The sequence below is a fragment of the Eublepharis macularius genome, chromosome 10 (assembly GCF_028583425.1).
Source record: "Eublepharis macularius isolate TG4126 chromosome 10, MPM_Emac_v1.0, whole genome shotgun sequence".
Lineage (NCBI taxonomy): Eukaryota > Metazoa > Chordata > Lepidosauria > Squamata > Eublepharidae > Eublepharis > Eublepharis macularius.
In genome coordinates, this window is record NC_072799.1 from 3,790,217 (window position 1) to 3,811,163 (window position 20,947).

General features: G+C 45.8%; 1 protein-coding gene across 3 annotated transcripts in view; it reads right to left on the reverse strand.

The window, feature by feature from the left end:
- LOC129336882 (PC-esterase domain-containing protein 1B-like) overlaps positions 1-20,947 on the reverse strand; it is a 44,557-nt gene that overhangs the window by 17,189 nt on the left and 6,421 nt on the right. The window contains exons 1-3 of one of the 3 annotated variants that reach the window (XM_054990273.1): positions 8,523-8,585; positions 3,675-3,789; positions 833-975 (exon numbers count right to left, since the gene is read on the reverse strand). In XM_054990273.1, coding sequence (XP_054846248.1) covers positions 833-929 — 97 coding nt within the window. In that variant the 5' untranslated portion in view covers positions 930-975; positions 3,675-3,789; positions 8,523-8,585. Of the gene's footprint in view, positions 1-832; positions 976-3,674; positions 3,790-8,522; positions 8,586-20,947 lie in introns of those variants that run through there. The other 2 variants (XM_054990271.1, XM_054990272.1) reach the window with 2 other exon arrangements.

The following is a 20,947-nucleotide window of genomic DNA, read 5'->3' on the forward strand; positions in this document are numbered from 1 at the left end:
AACCTACTAAGTTCTACCACCTCTTTTCCACGAAAAAAAACCCTGACTAGGTTTATTAATTTTGCTTCATTTACACTTCATTTACCTTTCTTCCCAAAGGGGAACCAAAGCGGCTAACATCGTATTGTCTACCTTGGTCTGAGATCCTACCAACCTGAAGGTCTGATTCAGTACAAGGCAGCCTCATGCGTTCCTCCAGTCAGGGCCGGCGCGTCCATAGAGGCGGGTCCGGCAGCTCCCTTGAGTGCTGAGGTGCCGGGTGGGCGCCGGGGGCGTGGGCGTGCACCACGGAGCTGGCTGCGGCAGTGCTGGTGGCTGAGTGGGAGGGCTGGGAAGCTGCCCGCGTGCCGCCCTGGCCGCCTGCTGCACCTGGCCTGCAGCTGCTGCGCCCGGGCAGGAGTGCATGCTGGTGGCGGAAGCGCGGGGCAGTCTGATTGGGCAGTCTCCCAGCCCTCCCGCTCAGTTGCCCCATGCTGCCGCCGCCGCTGCCTACACACAGCTGCGGGCCAGGCATGGCAGACGGCTGGGCTGGTGGGGGGCAACTGAGTGGGAGGGCTGGGAGGCCACCCATGCGCCATTTCAGCCACCTGCCGCGCAATGGGGCCGGCTAGCAGTGGCATGCTGCGTGATGGCGTCTCACACAGTCCAGGCGGCAACAGCCCTGAAGCTGCCCCCGGCCTCAGGCGCCAGAAACTCTGGCACCGGCCCTGCCTCCAGGATCCTTGCGTGGCAAAGTGGGGATTCAAACCTGGGTCTTCTATATGCTAGTCTAGAATTTTGGCCATTGCACCACGTGAGCAACAACGTTAAAAGAGTTCAGCAAAATACTCACTGGAGTCGCCTAAGATCACTACAAACTTGTTGTGAAGCAGCTGCTGGACTTCTTTGGAAGAGAAATTATGGAAGTCTCGTAAAGGTAGATCCACCATGGCTGCTCTCGGGGGGCGGGCCCCCAGCCCCACCTCTGGTCTTCTCCTGCAAGAAGAGAGATGCATGAGAGAGGAAGGGGGTGGGGGGAAACATGAGAGATAAGGACATCCACATCTGGCGATCTGATTCCCTTTACACGTCATGAAATCACAAGCTCAGCTGTGTCTCACATGAACTGAACTGTCCACTGAGGCACAACACCCAGAGGTCAAGGAAAACACATCAGTAAATACTTAAAGCAAATCAGGGGATGCCTGACCGCTGCCAATTCCAGGTTGGGAAATTCCTGGAGCTTTTGGAGGTGGAGCTGTGGAGGGGACAAAGCTCAGCAGGGATATAATTCCATAGTTTGCCCTCTGCAGCCGCCATTCCCCCTCCAGAGGAACTGATTTCTGTAGTATGAAAATTAGTTGTAATTCTGGGAGAACTCCAGGCCCCATCTGGAGGTTGGCAACCCTATGGGAGTACCACATTTGCGAGCTAAAAAGTTCTGGCAGGGGGGGAGAGCAAACAGTGACAGAGTGATAAATCTCAGCTCCCTTTTCCCCAACATTTATCCCTCCTAATCTCTGCAAATTTGCATCATACATCCTATTACACTGTTTATTGAAATGTCCTTGAAATTGACTGTACTGGCTCACACTGTGTACTCTGCCTTGAGTCTCAGTGAGAAAGGAGGACTACAAATTCCACAAATAAATACAAACATTCACCTCTAGTACACCGAGTCAAGAACACCAAGCAATTTCATAGCTGCCAATTTACCCAGACACGATTCGACAGCCTGCATTGTTATCTACCTTCTAAGAAGGAGCCAACAGAAGGGATGGGTGGCAGTGGGGTATGTGTAACAAACTTCAGATCTTTTAGGTGAGAATGAATAAGGAGTAACACAATTTTTGTCCACCCATTACCATGTAAATTAACCAGCCAAACAACAGGAGGAGCACACCTCACACATCCAAGCTCTGAGAAGTCTCCCCGATGGAGAACTGCTCCTACAATGTCAGTTCGACACAGGGCGATTAACTTCTCTGACTTTTAAGACTAATCAACTTTATTGTAGCGTAAGCTTTCGAGAACCACAGCTCTCTTCGTCAGATGCATCTGTAGCATAAGCTTTCGAGAACCACAGCTCTCTTCGTCAGATGCATCTGTAGCATCAGCTTTCGAGAACCACAGCTCTCTTCGTCAAATGCATCTAACGATGCATCTGATGACGAGAGCTGTGGTTCTCAAAAGCTTCCACTACAGTAAAGTTGGTCTTACTATTTTGCTACTACACTAACACGGCTAACTCCTCTGCTTCTTTGACATGAGTTACTTTTGATCTCTCTTATAAGGCCCTGCGGCCTTTTCTTCTTCCAGGGGCTGGCATCTCAGCAGAATCCAGTTGGGGCCAGTCGGCCATCAAGTTCTGAACTCCATCACCCATTGCTGTCCATCCTGACGCCATCTTTTAATATCTGGGATGCCAGCTCTGCCCGTCCCTTTCTGCGGCTTGGTCTTCTTATTTTGCGGGCTTGGGCTCACGGACTCGCGTTCCTTCGCACCTTGCAGCTGTGTTTCCTCCGACTTCTCCAGAGACGTCGGCTTCTCCGCTGCTTCCTCTTTTGCCTTCCTGGGTGCTTTTCGGTCCCTTCACCATCACTCGTCCCCGGACACAGTTACGAAGGTTAAAAGTTCAGACCACAATTCATGTACAGGGATTGCAGGCAAGTGATGATGGGTCGCGAAAACCTGAATGGGCTCTGCTAAAGATCATTTTCTGTTGGTTGGGCTGGCACCCTCTCCGAGAGATGGAGACGTATTTTTCCTACATTTCTGATTTCCCAGGAATGACCTGTCCAGGGCTTTCCGGAGATCCTCCTTATTGCCTACCATTTTCTGGGATTATCACGGTGCGAATCGGTCTCTTGGCTCAGCTCCTCCGCTTTGTTATGGCTGTTTCCCCAGCGGCAGCGCCAAAGGAACGTCGCCTTCCTCTCCTTATCAGCTGGGCTCTCAGACCCACAGCTCTCTGCCACGTGCACAGTGGCACTGAACCAGCAACGCTGCACAGAGTTAGGCCTTCCCCAGTGAGCAAGGATCCATTGGGTTCATCGTGGCTGAATCTGGGAGTATGCCAAACCCAGCCCACTTCAGGGTTTCACCAGACTCCCATCTCTACTGGAACACCAGGCCTGGGCTCAGGAGACCGTCCTAACCCAGTGCAGCTCTAGAGCACATTTTAGCACACAGCGTACTGCTGCAGAAATATGGCATTCAGTAACAACCCTTTGAGGTAGGCCACAACAAAAAAAATCCTACCTGTTCGGAGACACTAAGGGAGTTTATTACGTTTACGTTTATTTATATCCCACTTTTCTCCCCGGGGGAACCCAAAGCGGCTTACAGCATTCCCCTCTCCTCTGTGTTACCTTTACGACATGCCTGCGAGGTAGGTCAGGCTGAGAGGTTGTGACCAGTTCAGTGAGCTTCCATGGCAAAGTGAGAATTCTAACACAGGTCTCCCAAATACTACTCCAACATTGGGGTGGGGGTACAGATTAAAACCACAAATATATATAACAAGCCCCCCCAACCCCACGAGAATCATGGGAAGGGTTTAAAGATAATACCAGCACAATACTAAAGGCCAGCAGATTTAAAAAATGCCACTTCAGGCAGTCTCCTCACTTCTTGGAACACCCACAGCTCTGTATCTGCTTTTTGGCTAGTTTTCAAATTTGTTGCTAACATACCTGATTGTATCTGTTGGTCTTATTGTATTTTTGCTCTGTGAGTATCCGAGCCATTCATTATATTGTACTCACTTGCAGTATGTAATCCGTCTTGGATCTCAGTGAGAAAAGCAGACTAGAAATAAACAGAAATAGAATACTAACAACGACGAAAATAACTCGCCCGCTGAGCGCAGAACCATATTATGACATGGACTGCTGTTCTCTTTCCCCCACTGGGGGACTTAAAGGAGGTAAGCGATTAGGGTGGGAGGGAAGAGTTCGCTTTTTCCCCTTGCATAATTTCTTGCTAAAAATCACACATACATCTGTGCACTGCTTTTCTTTGTGCAGAGGGAGAAAAAGTGAGTAGCTGCACATTTTCCCCTGCAAGAGTAAACCTGCTTTGGAGGAGGGAGAATTTGGGTAAGAAAAATGCAGGACGGGAGGAACCGGGCACCCGACTCCCTCCCTGCTCATGGGAGGCTCCCCGCACAGCCACCTCAGCGAATGCATTATTTTAAAAATATCACCACCATCATCCTCTTACTATTATTATTCAAATTAAACACAATACAATCAATAATAAATAAAGATTGCATGTTATCATCGATTGGCCTTGCTGAGCTGATACAAGTTTCCACCAGGGACCTAAGTATCAGCCAGGTATCGCTGTAACGGTACGCTGTTCCAAGTAACGCCGTCTTTTGCAGTTCTGTAGGTGTTATGTCAGAAAGCTGCAGTTTTTCCATATAAGTTGCAAAATTTTTTGAAATAGTTCCTAGTGCCTCGATGGCAAGGGGGACTACTGTTGCATTCTTCTTCCATAGTCGGATGGTTTCTGTTTCTTCTTCATATTATTATTATTATTATTATTATTATTATTATTATTATTATTATTATTATTCAGGGCTTTTTTTCAGCAGGAACGCGGGGGAACGGAGTTCCGGCACCTCTTGAAAATGGTCACATGGCCGGTGGCCCCGCCCTCTGATCTCCAGACAGAGGGGAGTTGAGATTGCCCTCCGTGTCGCCAAGCAGTGTGAAGGGCAATCTCAACTCCCCTCTGTCTGGAGATCAGGAGGCGGGGCCACCGGCCATGTGACCATTTTCGCCGAGGGCGATTTAAACTTGAAAAAACTCCCCTCTTGTTCCAGCTGATGCAAAGTGACATCATTGTGCGGTTATTACTACTACGACGATGACTACTACTCCTTAAAAATATCAAGGGGAAAAGATGTTGTGCCATTCCACCTCCCATATCCATTCTCTCCTGGTTTACACCTTAAAGATGAAAAGACCTAGTATTGTCCGTTTGATATCATGCCTGGATCTATGCCGAGAACCACGTCCTCCCCAGCTAAGCATTACACTGGTGGGGAGAGAGCTTGGGAGGAAGGGCAGGGAAACTAGCGAGCAGGTATTTCCCCACCTATAAGGCTGAGGGCCAAGCTACACATGACGAATGACACTTGAACGGCAAGTGTATTTCTCCCTGTTCACTTGCCCTCCACTCAATCCACTTGCCGTTCAAGTGTCATTCGTCATGTGTAGCTTGGCCCTGAGACTGCCTGGGTCAACAGCCCCAGATTCTTTTCTTGAAAGCTCATTGGCATAAAATAAGGGCCTGGGACAGGATGTCCCCCTCGGATCTTTCCTACATTCTCCTTGATAAGTTTGACAAGATACAGCAAGTCGGCTTTGAGCAGTACGTCAAAAACGCAGACTCGTTTCTAATTGCTTCTGTTTCCTGGACAGCAGGAAATTATATTCCGTATTGCATCACGATGCAGCACACTCGAGAGAGCAGCGCCTTCTCGTTCTGGAGTCAAGATAAATGTGAGTGGTGTTGTGTGCTCTGTGAACAGGAAACGGGATCCGCTCACGACTAGTCGCAAGCAGGGCTCATGGTTTCCCAGTTAAAGGCAGCCTTTAAAAAAGAACCCTGCTTCTTATCTATGTGGGGGGGGGGAATGCAAGTGTGGATCGCCTGGAGGGGATTTTTGTTCACCCCAAGCAAGCTGGCTCTTTGTATTAGCAGAGCTGGGGGAGGAACGAACATTTCCGGGTTCCCCCAATCAATACATCTTCCCCATCCTGTTTCGTTTGCAGAAAGGATTTTTAGAGGAAGTCTGTGGCTACTTAAAGAAGATGGGGAGGGATCCGCTCCACCAACTCTGTCCACGTACCTCTGTTCTGGATCCAACCCAATGCATCTACCCAGTACAACCTTCGTCTCCTCTCCCCTTTTGTTTGTGGGCACATCAAAATCTTCACCGATGTAAAAATTGGGGCACTTGAGCCAAAAATGTGGCTTGACCACATTTTAAAGAGTTTTTGGCTAAACATTAAGAAGAACTTCCTGACAGAGTGGTCCCTCAGTGGGACAGGCTTCCTCGGGAGGTGGTGGGCTCTCCTTCTTTGGGGGTTTTTAAGCAGAGGCTAAATGGCCATCTGACTGCAATGCTGATTCAGTGAACCTGGGCAGATCATGAGGGGGAGGGCAGGAAGGGTTGCATCAGGGCTTAGTTCTTGTGGCCCTTTCCTACATGCCCAGGGTAAGGCCGATCACCACTTGGAGTCAGGGAGCAATTTTCCCCAGGCCAGTTTGGCCAGGGATCCTGGAGTTTTTTTGCCATCTTCTGGGCATGGAGCAGGGGGTCACTGGGGCAGTCAGGGGGGGAGTTGTGAATTCCCTGCATTGTGCAGGGGGTTGGACTAGATGCCCCTGGAGGTCCCTTCCAACCCTATGATTCTATGAACCCTGTCAATGATGACCAAAGCAGCCAGCGTGCCACAAGTCCAATCCAAATGGGCTAGCAGTTCTTGAAATGTATGTTTTATTTACATCCCATTTTTCTCCCCCTTGGAGACTCAAAGCAGCTCGCATTATTCTCCTTGTCAGATATAAAATTTACGGCCTGGATTGGGTGGCTTGCTCCAGCTAACGATTGTTAAGATCACAAATGTTTGCCAAGAAAAAGCCACAGCGCATTGCAAAAGCAGAAGTTCTTTGTTCCATCATGCTGCAGCCAGCAAAGCCTGGCCGTTTGCTTCAGCCTCCAGCTGAAAGAACAAAACAGAAAATTTTGCAACTAATAAAGTGTAGCTAGCGGCAGCCTCGCCTTCCGTTTTATCCTCACAACTACTTACCAAGTTAGGTTCGGCTGAAAAATAGTAGAGTCCAGTAGCAACTTTAAGACTAACCAACTTTACTGTAGCATAAGCTTTCGAGAACCACAGATCTCTTCGTCAGATGCATCTGACAAAGAGAGCTGTGGTTCTCAAAAGCTGACAATGCATCTGACAAAGAGAGCTGTGGTTTTTGAAAGCTGACGATGCATCTGAAAAAGAGAACTGTGGTTCTCGAAAGCTTATGCTACAATAAAGTTGGTTAGTCTTAAAGATGCTATTGGACTCTACTATTTTACAACTGCAAACAAACACGGCTAACTCCTCTGGATCTATGACCAGGTTAGGCTGAAAGGGTGCATGACGGGTCTCAGCTAATAGCCATAGGATAGGGCTGGAAGTGTGGCTATTGCTGGATAACTGGATTAGGTAAGAGCTAAGAGATACGCATCGAGGTGGGAAAATCAAGCTGGTTCCATATTGCGTTGTGCCCTCTGCATTCCTGGCTCCAACTGGCTTCTTCTTCGTAACACCCGTCCCACCTTCTGATCTCGATATAAGGGCCGCTGGACCTTTATTCTCATTTCTATCGGCAAAAGTGAGCTTTGACTTTGGAAAGTGTATATTCTGGTAAATGATGCTCACTTTTAAGGTGCTACCCCAACCTGGATAGCCCAGGTGAGCCTGATCTCATCATATCTCAGAAGCTAAGCAGAGTCAGCCTTGGTTAGTAATTGGATGGGAGACCTCTAACAAAGACCAGGGCTGCAGAGGCAGGCAGTGGCAAACCACCACAGTTAGTCTCTTGCCATGATAGCCCCACTATGGGGGTCGCCGTAAGTCAGCTATGACTTGAGGGCAGTCTCTGCTTTAAGGCGCTACTGGGCTCGAATTTTGCTGTCCTACTGCAAGGGACTAACACGACTACCCACCTGAAACAACCAGCCCGCAAATTCTCACACACACAGCAGCCTGTTGTGTTGGAGTCTAAGCACACATTTTCTAAGGAAGGAACTTTGTCTGCTCACCAATCAAGCAGATGTATAGGCACCCTTCACCATTTCCCACTCTTGTTATTTTTCAGCTCAATACTGTGCCCCCCTCCACAGCCCTCCTCCTCCATCCCTGGAAAAGATATTCGAGGAGCAAAGTGTGCCTGGACAACCTGTGCACACAAATATATACTATTAAAGAGTAATAATGTGACTTCCAAGTTGCAAGAAAGCGTATGAAGCTAGAACGAGAATGCTGGAGATCTTTAGGAAGGTTTGGGCCCTAAATCACACTTCCCTTACCTGTGAGCCATGGAGGGAGGCGTAAGCAGGTCTACTCAGAAGCAAGTACCATATTATTCAATGCGGCTTACTCCCAGGAAAAGCATCCTTAGGCTCACAGCCCAATGTACTTAATGTAAAAATTCCCCTATGGTCTTTCTTAAGCCGTTGAATGTTCTGGGCTGACTGCATTTTCCCACAGTACACAAAAAAAGGTAAAGGTGGTCCCCTGTGCAAGCACTAAGTCATTACTGACCCACAGGGGTTTTCTTGGCAGACTTTTTGTTATGGGGTTTGCCTTCCCCAGTCATCTACACTTTACCCCCAGGAAACTGGGTACTCATTTTACCGACCTCGGAAGGATGAAAGGCTGAGTCAACCTTGAGCCGGCTACCTGAACCCAGCTTCCGCCAGGATCGAACTCAGGTCGTGAGCAGAGCTTGGGCTGCAGTACTGCACCTACCACTCTGCGCCACGGGGCTCTTCCCACAAGGGGATATTTGTTTGACTGCCCTTGGTACATGGGTCTGTTTCCAAGGAACTTATCAAGAACTGGATTCCACAAAAATTCCTCCCGTTATTTACGAGAAGCGCTGCCCTTGAAACGCATTCTTATCTCTTCCTGGGAGACACAGAGGAAGGAGAACGAATTGATTTGTTACAAGCTCTCCGGGGCAAGGTACCACTTCCCACCACCGAGTTAAAATCCTAACCATGAACACCCCTGGGCTTGCTTTTGCAGAAAAAAGAGAATATTTACCCAAATGCTAGATTACGTTTTTTCACGGGTATGCCATTAAAAAAAAAAAGAGGTCGTCTTACAATTTGCACACAAGTTACAAGTTTGTGCAATAACACACGTGTGTGTGTGTGTGTGTGTGTGTGTGTGTGTGTGTCTGTGTGTGTGTGTGTGTGTGTAACATTTTTAAGGGGGTTGTCTCAGATTCAAGGCTGTCTTCGTTTCAGATAAATACAGGACCAAACGCAATCCTAAAAAGAGTTACTCCAGTCTAAGCCTATTGACATCAATGAACTTAGACTGGAGTAACTCTCTTTAGGATTGCAGTGTTCGCACAGGAAACCAAAATAAGCAACAAAGAAGCAATGGGAAGGGAAGGTTAAGCCCAAAACACCATCATGTGATTATCTGAACTGGCCACAGACAGCAACAAGCCAGCAGGTTAAAGTACAAGGACACTGAATTCAGGGGTCTTAAACTGGAGTAACTCTGTTTAGGATTTCACTGTTTGGATCTTATAGTTCATAATACGGCAGAAACGGGGTGGAGTTATCAGGTCTACGAAAAACAGGGTTTCCCAATCAATAGGGAACATTTTTCCGTTTCACCTCGACTCTGTGCTTCGAGCCTTACAAGTAGGGTTGCCAACTCCTGCTTGGGACATTCCTGGAGATTTGAAGAGTGGATCCTGGAAAAGTTGGGAGGGGAGATGCCTCAATAGGGTATAATGCCAGAAAGTCCACCCCCCCCCCCAAAGCAGCCATTTCCTCCAACAGAACTGATCTCTGGAGATCAGCTGTAATTCTGGGAGACTTCCAGCCACCACCTGGAGGTTGGCAACCTTAATAATAATACTTGTATTACTTACCTACTAATATCAAAAAGAGTCCAGTAGCACCTTTAAGACTAACCAACTTTATTGTAGCATAAGCTTTTGAGAATCACAGTTATCTTCGTCCGATGCATCTTGCATCTGACGAAGAGAACTGTGATTCTCGAAAGCTTATGCTACAATAAAGTTGGTTAGTCTTAAAGGTGCTACTGGACTCTTTTTGATTTTGCTACTACAGACTAACACGGCTAACTCCTCTGCATCTATTACCTACTAATAACCACAAATAAGTTTGCAAGTTCTACTCCCTCTCTCCATTTCCTGCTGTAGAAAACTGAATGCCTCACTTCTTTCTGTCAACCTACCAAAACACACTCTAGTGTCATTTACTCCCCCACCCCCAAGCCAGGGGGAAGTACATTTTTTTCCCTTTTTCTGTTTTGCCCATTTGTGTATGTAGGTGGAACTGGAAACTGCGGCAATGGCCCACTAAAAAGCTAAGCAAGTCCCTGCCTCAAATTTCCTTCTGCTGTCTTCACACACATTACATACACACATGTATCAAAACATACCAAACCAGGCATACAGATACGCCCCTTCTTTTTCTCCACCCTCAGCCAGATAAAGTATTCTGTGACTTGAAGAACAGAGAATTTTTTTAAATTTAAAATATTAACACCCCACTTTCCCACCCAAAGTCATAGATCCAGAGGAGTTAGCCGTGTTAGTCTGTAGTTGCAAAATAGTAAAGAGTCCAGTAGCACCTTTAAGACTAACCAACTTTACTGTAGCATAAGCTTTCGAGAACCACAGCTCTCTTTGTCAGATGCTTGAATAATGAAATTCGGCCCTCAAGTCATAAATGTCTTATGTGGGGATTTAATGGCAAGAGACTAATAGAGGCGGTTTTCCATTGCCTGCCTCCACAACCCTGCTCTTTGTTGGAGGTCTCCCATCCAATTATCAACCAAGGCCAACCCTGCTCAGCTTCTGAGACAAGATCGGGCACTCCCGAGCTATCCAGGCTACAATTCAGTGGTGCTACCAGACTCTTTAATATTGGTTGGTGCTACCGGACTTTACTATTTTCCCACCCAAGGTGTCAAAGAGACAAACAAGCATTCCACCAGCATGACAAATTTCTTGTTAAAAAAAGAACTATGAGCCATAATATTCTTTCAACCCTGGGCACACATGTACTTTTCTCAGTGTTAATGTATTTATAAAGTGTGCCTTTGCATACAAAATCCTCTCCTTTGCATACAGGTTTCCCTTCATACAGTTCAGGAAGGCACCGAGGCAATGTCAATCAACACCTAGTGGGAGAAGCAAACACCAAAACCAGTGACTGGACCCACTTCCAGCTCACCTGAGATACCTGGCACAGATCCAGAGCACAAAACAGTGAGCTTATCTCAAGGCCAAACCGCATGAGGTTTAATGTCATTTTTGGGATGGGCCAGACAGGCAGTGTTGCAAAGTGGCTTGAGCATCAAACCAGGATCTGAGAGACCTAGGTTCAAATCCTCACTGCCACGAAGCTTACCATCTTCTCACTCAGCCTAACCTACCTCACAAGGCTGTTGTGACTCGCAGAGAAAACCACGTGCACTGCTCTGAGCTCTTTGGACAGGAGGTGGGATTTTTAGAAAAGTTTATTAGCCAGATGAGTTGTGGCACTTTAAAACTACCCGATGCACACAGTTTTCCCAAACAAAATCCCCACCCCAACACACTTGTTAGCAAGGAAACAGGAAAACCACACGGGCACTAAAGGCGGCAGGCGGTCTAATAACACTTGTAGATTCACTTGCTGTCTGAAGTTAAAGAGAAGAGCTTGGCAAAGGCCGCTTCTCTTACCAGGGCATGACAGCTGTGTCAACAGATCTCCTCTTCTGTACAATCATTTCACAGGAACCTCCCGTGTCCCATACAGATTGCCCACACCACCCCCTTTCGTCAGATCACACAGAGAATCTTCTCCGAGCTCTGGATCCAGTTGCTAGGGAAGCTCTCTCCTGATCCAGTTCATGTAACAAAAGATCCGCTGCACACTCAAACTTGCTGTCCTCTAGGGAGGGGAAGAGGGGACCACGTTTAACTTAACCTCACTATCTTTGCAACAGCTCTGGCATGTCCGGGCTTGTCTTTTCCACACACAGATGCCCCGGGGCGACTTGCAAACGAAGGTGGAAACTGAAAGTGTCTGCACAGAATTCTCTCCACCGCACACCCACTCGAACAACCCTTTCCAATAAGGTCATCGGCGCATGCAAAAATCAGTCAACCTGCCCCATTCAAATGCCAATGAACTACAGAGGGTTGGGTACAGAACTGGCTGCTCAGATTCTGATGCACAAACACGCCAGGGGCTCTGCAGGAGTCGGATGCAAGACAGTCCATCCATGGAGGTCAAGAATCAGACCACTCAATCCTGTGCAAAACCATTTAGCATCACAAGATTGCTTCTCTGCACTCCCCGTTTGCTTAAAAGGGCTTCCTTCCTGCTGTCTTTCAGCTTGACAGCCGTGCCTCATTAAGCATATTTTTATTATAAACATAGGAAATATGTACGTTCAGATTGTTCTACTTAACTTAATAAAATAGTAAAAAGGCTAGTAGCATCTTTAAGACTAACCACCTATACTGTAGCATAAGCTTTCAAGAACCACAGCTCACTTTGTCAGATGCATTGTCAGCTTTTGAGAACCACAGCTCTCTTCGTCAGATGCATCATCAGCTTTCAAGAACCACAGCTCTCTTTTTCAGATGCATCATCAGCTTTCAAGAACCACAGCTCACTTTGTCAGATGCATTGTCAGCTTTTGAGAACCACAGCTCTCTTTGTCAGATGCATCATCAGCTTTCAAGAACCACAGCTCTCTTCGTCAGATGTATTGTCAGCTTTTGAGAATCACAGCTCTCTTCGTCAGATGCATCATCAGCTTTCAAGAACCACAGCTCTCTTTTTTAGATGCATCATCACCTTTCAAGAACCACAGCTCACTTTGTCAGATGCAATGTCAGCTTTTGAGAACCACAGCTCTCTTTGTCAGATGCATCATCAGCTTTCAAGAACCACAGCTCTCTTCGTCAGATGCATTGTCAGCTTTTGAGAACCACAGCTCTCTTCGTCAGGTGCATCGTCAGCTTTCAAGAACCACAGCTCTTTGTCATATGCATTGCTGACAATGCATCTGACAAAGAGAGCTGTGGTTCTTGAAAGCTGACGATGCACCTGACAAAGAGAACTGTGGTTCTCGAAAGCTTATGCTACAGTAAAGTTGGTTAGTCTTAAAGGTGCTTCTGGACTTTTTACTATTTTGCTACTACAGAAGGACAGGGCTAACTCCTCTGGATTTATATTAATACCATCAATACATCATATTGTCCTTATCTTTTAAAAAACCCATATTTCCAAAGTGTGTTTGTTTTGTTTGGAGTACCCCCAGTAATGTTAGGGGCCTTCCTCCCTTATTGCACTATGTACTTTTGCCTTTTATATGTTTTTTTGAATTGTGTATTTTATACATACTTTATTTTAAAAGATGCTTTAATGTTGAAATGTTTTTATGTTTGCTGCTTTGAGGACCTTGTTTGGGTCAAAAGGTGGCACAGAAATATTCTAAATACATCAGAATGATACAGAATTTGGGAAGCACCTTAAAGTCTAACAAAATTGATTTCAGAATGAGCTTTTCTGAGTCAGTGCTCACTTCTTGAGATGCACATAACAGTACATCTACAGACAGTTAAATATATAATAATAATGATGAGAACTGAGCTTATATACCACTCTTCTAGACAGATTAGTGCCTCACCCAGCACGGTGGACTAGTGTTATTATTATCCCCCCAATACGGCTGGGGAGCTGGGGCTGAGAGGAGTGGCTTCCCCAAGGCCACCTGCTGAGCTCATGGCAGGAGTGGGATTCGAACCAGCAGAGTGCTGATTCGCAGCCAAACCCCTTTACCACTGTGCTGCAGCAGCAGGGTGAGGTGAAGATGTTACAGACTGAGGCTGCTGTAAAACAAAAGAAACCAAGCAAAAGAGAAATCAGTTCATGTTCCTTCTTAATGCTGAAAAAAAATCTCATTCGTTCCGTTCTATTTGATCTAGTTCTACCTTCTCTGAAGCTTAACAGTGAAATCTGTTAAGGGCTTAGACTGGAGTAACTCTGCTTAGGATTTCACTGTAAGCTACATTAGGTTGAAAAGAGTGACGATATCCCAACATTTAATTTCCTACTCGGGGAAAGTAGGCATCTCCTTTGAATACGTACTCCTAGAAACTACCTGCGTCAGCCCTAGAACTGATTATGTTCTGTTTCAGCAATTCTTCAACTTTGTATTGGATCCTTGCTAATACTATCTTTGTAAAATCCTATGATATTGTTTATGGGAATGTCCTTGATACTGATTGTACTAATTTCACACTATGTAATCTGACATGAGTCTCAGTGAGAAAGGCGGACTATAAATGACATAAATAAATAAAATAAATAAAATCATATCACTTTACAACACGCTGGCCTACTTCCTACCACGCTGCTCTCCCATGGCATTCCAGCTTAGGCACACGCTCGTTCCGCACATTTAACTCAGCCCTCAACATACGCGACTCCAGTGGCTCGATTAAAACCTATCTGGAAAATTTCCCCTTCTAGTTACTGACTTTTTTTCACGTATTACCGCTCTGCACTTTTCTGCCAGGCTTTCCACATTTCATTGTCATTAAAAGTCCATCTGTTTTCCTCCCACAATTTTGTCATTGTTTCTGTAGCGCTTAGCGTTGCCAGCTCCAAGTTGGGAAATTCCTGGAGATCTGGAGGGTGAAACCTGGAGAAACCTGGAGAAAGAGGGGTTTGGGCAGGGAAAGGACCTTGGCATGGCATAATTCCATAGAGTCCACCCCCCAAAGTAGCCATTTTCTCCAGGTGAACTGATCTCTGTGGCCTGGAGACCAGTTGTAATTCCAGGAGATCTCCAGCCTCTACCTGGAGGCTGGCAACCCTAGTAGTGCTGTCCCTTCAGTTAGCCTGTACCAGCCTCTACACACACTCACTCGTTACAGCCCTTCCCTGCTTGTTCCAGGCATTCAGAGATATACTGCCTCCAAACATGGAGGCTCTAGCCAGCCACCTTGGCACAAGGGGTCAGAGCGAGATTCAGTCTCCAGTTAAAAGGCTCTCGGGATGGGCGACCTCATAGAACCTGAGCAGTTACCAGCCAAAGCAGACAGAATCAGGCTAGGTGGGCACTGGGTACAGAGAACCTGTGTATAAACAGCAGCCCAGGGATGGACAAATTACGGCCGAGACGGGGGCCTCACCTGGGTTGTGGGAACTTACCAGCTCTGGAGTTGCTTCATGATTTGCCGTGAGCATTAGTCCGCTGAACCACAGCACCAGGTTAACAGTCCCAAGAAATTGAGAAAGAGCTTTGAGAGCAGTCAGAACAGAAAAGAGGGTCACTTCCGGGGATCTTTCAGCCAGCTAGTATCTAACTCAGCATCCACAACATCAGGCAAGGGGACCCAGGCAAAAAAAAAACATTGCCCAACCCACCAGGGGTTGCCAACCTCCAGGTGGAGTTGGGAGATCTCCCGGAATTATAGCTGTTCTCAAAACTACAGAGATCAATTCTGAGATGCTGCTTTGGGGCGTCGACTGCATAGCATCACGCTCCACTGAGGTCCCTCCCCTCCCCAAACTCTGCCCTCCCCAGGATCCACTCTCAAATTGCCAGCAGTTTCCCAACCTGGAACTGGCAAAGGCTAACCACGGCATAGACGCATTGCCCAATAATCTGTCCCCAGAGAAGACTGGACATATGTTGGAAGCAGAACTTGTGGCCATAAATGTGTTCTGCCCCACCCCATTCCGTCTGAAAAGAGCTAAAGAAAGGCAGATTTGACATGTTCATCTGATTGTTATGTCGTCTTTCTTGAAGTATGAAAATCTCCCTCCTGGAATTACAAATGGTCTCCAGGCCGCAGAAATCAGTTCACCTGGAGAAAATGGCTACTTTGGGGGGTGGACTCTATGGAATTATGCCATGCCAAGGTCCTTTCCCTCCCCAAACCCCACTTTCTTCAGGTTTCTCCAGGTTTCACCCTCCAGATCTCCAGGAATTTCCCAACTTGGAGCTGGCAACCCTACCCCCATCCCACCTCACACTGACTTTAGGAAAGGAGAAATAATCAAGTATTCCCCTTGGAGCAAAGAGACAAAAGCTTTTATCTTCTGGATTCTTTCCTTTATTGCTATTTTTAAAAGAACAAAGTGCCCACTTCCTGCAGTAATGGCTGGGCGTGGGAAAGGGTTGGGGGCAGGAGGGGGATTTTTTTTTGCAAAAAGGAAGAACCAGATAGTTTACCTCTAGAAAGCCAGCCCTCAGATAATTCTCAGTGCCTCAACGCCAGAGACCGACAATTGTTATCACTGACAAGGTCAGCATCTAAAAGAATATTCTGTACTTTCTTAAAAGTAAGAGTTTAATAAGATAATCTCTCATCAGTAACATCATCTTCTGTGGAGAGAGAAAAACACACCTGGGGAAACACCAAAACTTTCAGTGACAGAGAGAGAAAAAAAACCCTAACCATTTAGAATGGAATTTCCCCATATATAACCCCCGTTTTTGTAATAATTTTCTCCTAATAAAATAATTGACCTTAGGCCTTATCGATGGACTGGGATTTTTTATTTTAGAAGTTAACAACTCATTTTCTGCAGGTCTAAGGTTAACCTTTTACCTAACCTTAGACCTGCAGAAAATGAGTTAACTTCTAAAATAAAAAAATCCCAGCCCAGCGATAAGGCCTAAGGTCAATTATTTTTATTAGGAGAAAATTATTACAAAAACGGGGGGAATTTTTCTGTGAACCCTTATTGTTATCTTTTATTGCTCCCTAGGGAACAAGCATTCTCCTTATCTCCTGCAGAAGTTGGTGCAGAGCTCATGGTCTAGGTGCGAAGGGAGATAAATCAGGTATTTTAAAAGGTAACGCTAAAAACCAGAGGGTGAACATTTCTGTCTTTCAGGACATTTGATCTCTGATCACAAGCTTCCCAGTGTGTTCCTCCACCAATAAATCACCCCTAAGACAAAGGCATATCTAGTGTGGGAATCAACAACTCTTTGCTGGTGTTAATACTTGTATTTCCCTCTGGCACTAAGGAAACAGAACTGCAATAAAGACACAAAGGACAAAAATGCAGGCCTAGGCAGCTCTGTCAATTCTACCCTCTATGCTAATTCTAGCTCCTCTTTCAATACAATTTGGGTTCAAAGGAAGCTAATCTTAATTTTACCCGCTCCCCTCCCAAATAAGAGGGAGGTCTGCTTTCCTATTTGTGATGTGTTATCAGTATGACACTAAAAAGAGTCCAGTAGCACCTTTAAGACTAACCAACTTTATTGTAGCATAAGCTTTTGAGAATCACAGTTCTCTTCATCAGATGCATGGAGGGCAAGAACTGTGATTCTCGAAAGCTCATGCTACAGTCAAGTTGGTTAGTCTTAAAGGTGCTACTGGACTCTTTTTGATTTTGCTACTACAGACTAACACGGCTAACTCCTCTGCAGTATGACATTATTAGTTTTAAAACTGTATTGTAGTTTCGTATTGTTGTTTGTGGTAGTCATTAATTTAAAAACATTTTTAAAGGTTAGGGGGGGGAATGAAATGCAATAAGGCAACAAAGTGTATTAAGGCGATAGAGATACAAAGCATGGAGTCGTAGAAGACAGAAAAGAAAGTTCTATCCATTTTTACTTTACACACATTTCAAGTCAAGTTAATGAGATCTGGTGACCAGGATCTGAAATCATTTTGCTTCCAAAGACTGTTCTGTTATCCTCATGATAAAGCAAATCCATATCAAAGTGGTGGCCTCCTTTGTGCCTTTAATCAGTAACTTCATTTACTAATTTTAGTTATAGCCCAACTCTCCCCTGCCCACAGACCCAAGGTGGATTACATGGTGTGAGAATACAATCAACATCAACGACACTTCAATATACATTGATCCAGAGGAGTTAGCCGCATTCGTCTGTATTTGCAAAACAGTAAGGAGTCCAGTAGCACCTTTAAGACTAACCAACTTTATTGTAGCAGAAGCTTTTGAGAACCACAGCTCTCTTCGTCAGATCCATCTACAATAAAGTTGGTTAGTCTTAAAGGTGCTACTGGACTCTTTACTATTTTTCAATATACATGTAATAACAAGATTTGATTTATATACCGCCCTTCAGGATGACTTAACAACCACTCAGAGCCGTTTGCAAAGTATGCTATTATTATCCCCACAACAAAACACCGTGAGGTGGGTGGGGCTGAGAGAGCTCTGGAAGAGCTGTGACTGACCCAAGATCCCCCAGCTGTCTTCAAGTGGAGGAGTGAGGAATCAAACTGCCTCTCCAGATTACAGTCCTGCCGCTCTTAACCACTACATACAATTTGCAAGATTTAAATAGAAAGTAAGAAAGAATGAAAAGAAAGGTTTAAAGATTTATTAATGTTAAAACAGAGCATAGGAAAATTCCATGGCTGATTTATTTAGGAACCACCCAGTAACATCATACTGACAGCAATAGCAACGATGTCTATGGTCCCTCACTGTTTACAGAAATAGTAGTGAAGTCTAGTGCAGTAGAAAAGAACAACAGTCCAGTAGCACCTATAAGACTAACAAAATTTGGGGCAGAGTATGAGCTTTCTTGAGCCACAGCTCACTTCATCAGCTGCAGCTAGAATGTAGCAGAAAAGAGAAAGAGTCCAGTAGCACCTATAAGACTAACAAAACTTGTGGCAGGGTATGAGCTTTCGTGAGCCACAGCTCACTTCATCAGCTGCAGCTAGAATGTAGCAGAAAAGAGAGTCCAGTAGCACCTATAAGACTAACACAATTTGTGGCAAGGTGTGAGCTTTCGTGAGCGACAGCTCACTTCATCAGCTGCAGCTAGAATGTAGCAGAAAAGAGCAAGAGTCCAGTAGCACCTATAAGACTAACAAAATTTGTGGTAGGGTACGAGCGTATCCCTTGGTGGCAGGGTCCTTCCTTATCCCTTTACTGATGGATCTCTTGAGGCCACTTTCTTACAGTACAGCCCTCTCATCTGAGCAAAAATTCCTCCTGAACAATTCAGTTTTGCATTGTTTATGGAAAGCAGGAAAGGGGGAGCTTTGCTGACCTCCTCGCGTGGGCCGTTTTTGGAAGGAACTACTCAACACAGAGGGTAAACACCACACTGGAGGTATAGACTATATCGAGCCATACAGGAATATCACATAACACTATTGTTCAAAATGTTAACTTTTATTAGAGCTATACAGGGCTTTTTTTTCGTGGGAAAAGAGGTGGTGGGACTCAGGACCGCACAATGATGTCACTTTGGGTCAGCTGGAACAAGAGGGGAGCTTTTTAAAGTTTAAATCGCCCTCGGTGAAAATGGTCACATGGCCGGGGGCCCGCCCCCTGATCTCCAGACAGAGGGGAGTTTAGATTGCCCTCCACGCCACTGGTGATCTAAACTCCCCTCTGTCTGGAGATCAGGGGGCAGGTCCACCGGCCATGTGACCATTTTCAAGAGGTGCTGGAACTCCGTTCCACTGTGTTCCAGCTGAAAAAAAGCCCTGGTGCTATACATCAAAGTGCTTAAATAAATAAATATAGGTTATTTATTTATTTATAGTCCGCCTTTCTCACTGAGATTCAAGGCGGACTACACAGTGTGAGATCAGTACAGTTAATTTCAAGGATATTTCCATTAACAATGTCATAGGGTAAATAAACACAAGTTTACAAAGACACAGCGTTAGCAAGAATCCAATACAGAGTTGAATAAATGCTGAAACAGAACATAAGCAATTCTAGGGCTGAGATTAGACCGCATGACGCACAGGTAGCTCATAGGAGCACGTATTTAAGACAACAGGTGGTACGTAAGGCAACACAGTGGTGAAGTCTATGGCCCTTAACTCATTAGCAAAGCAGCTGAGACCCCCTCCCTACAATACAGCCCTCCTATCTGAGTGCTGGACTAGTGTTAAATCCCCATCCTGCTGTGGAAGCTCACTGGGTGATCTTAGGCCAGTCGCACACAACAGCCTAACCTACCTCAAAGGGTTGTTGTGAGAATAAAATGGAGGCACGGAAAATGATGTAAACTGCTTTGAGTCCCCGTTGGGAAGAATGGTGGGGAGTAAATGAAGTAAATATAATAAAACAAAACTCCCATCAAAAGAGTGGTCAGTCTACTCAAGAGTTGAGGAGGATCACCCACAATTGTGAATAGATATGCAAAGTAGGATTCGCATCAGGGTGAAACAGGCACAGCTGCCTATCAGTGGCTGGGTGTGGTCCTCACCCACCTCAAGTGCATTGATTGGATATGGGTCTCTTTGTGTAACATCTCTCCCCCATCCAAACTTTAAGTTGCCCACGTCGGTCTAAGAGATCTGGTCACCCTATCTTAACAAACAATATTGCAGAGCCACAAAAAGTGCAAAAGACGGCAAAAAGGGGATTAAGGTGCTGAACGCCCTTCCCGAGGAGCACCTTAGAGACCAACCAGATTGTCAAGGTGTGAGCTTCTGAGAGTCAAGGCGCCCTATGTCAGACACCTCTCGAAAGCTCACGCCCTGGAAATCTAGTTGTCTCAAAGTGGCTACCGGACCTGGACGTTGCTTTTCTACTACAGACCAATACGGCTACCCACCTGAAATTTTCCTATGAAGAAAGGCTAAAGAATATAAGGTTCTGCAGTTTGGGAGGGGGACTGAAGGGGGCATTTTGAAATTATGCATGGACACACAGACAACTTTTTTCCCCATAATGTTGGCAGAAAGTGCCTTCAAGTCACAGCTGATATATGGCAACCCCATAGGGTTTTCAAGGCAAGAGACAAACAGAGGTGGTTTCCTACTGCCTGACTCTGCATTGCAACCCTGGATTTCCTTGGTAATCTCACATCCAAATACTAACCAGGGCTGACCCTGCTTAGCTTCTGAGAGCTGATCAGTTTGAGCTTATCTGGGCCATCCAGGTCAGGGTCCCTTACTGGTACAATTCAGAGGAGTTAGCCGTGTTCGTCTGGAGTTGCAAAATAGTAAAAAGTCCAGTAGTACCTTTAAGACTAACCAACGTTACTGAAGTATAAGCTTTCGAGAATCACAGATCTCTTCGTCAGATGCATGGGACAATTTACTAAAGAGTCCAGTAGCACCTTTAAGACTAACCAAGTTTATTGTGGCATAAGCTTTCGAGAGCCACAGCTCTCTTTGTCAGATGCTGTGACGCTCGAAAGATTAT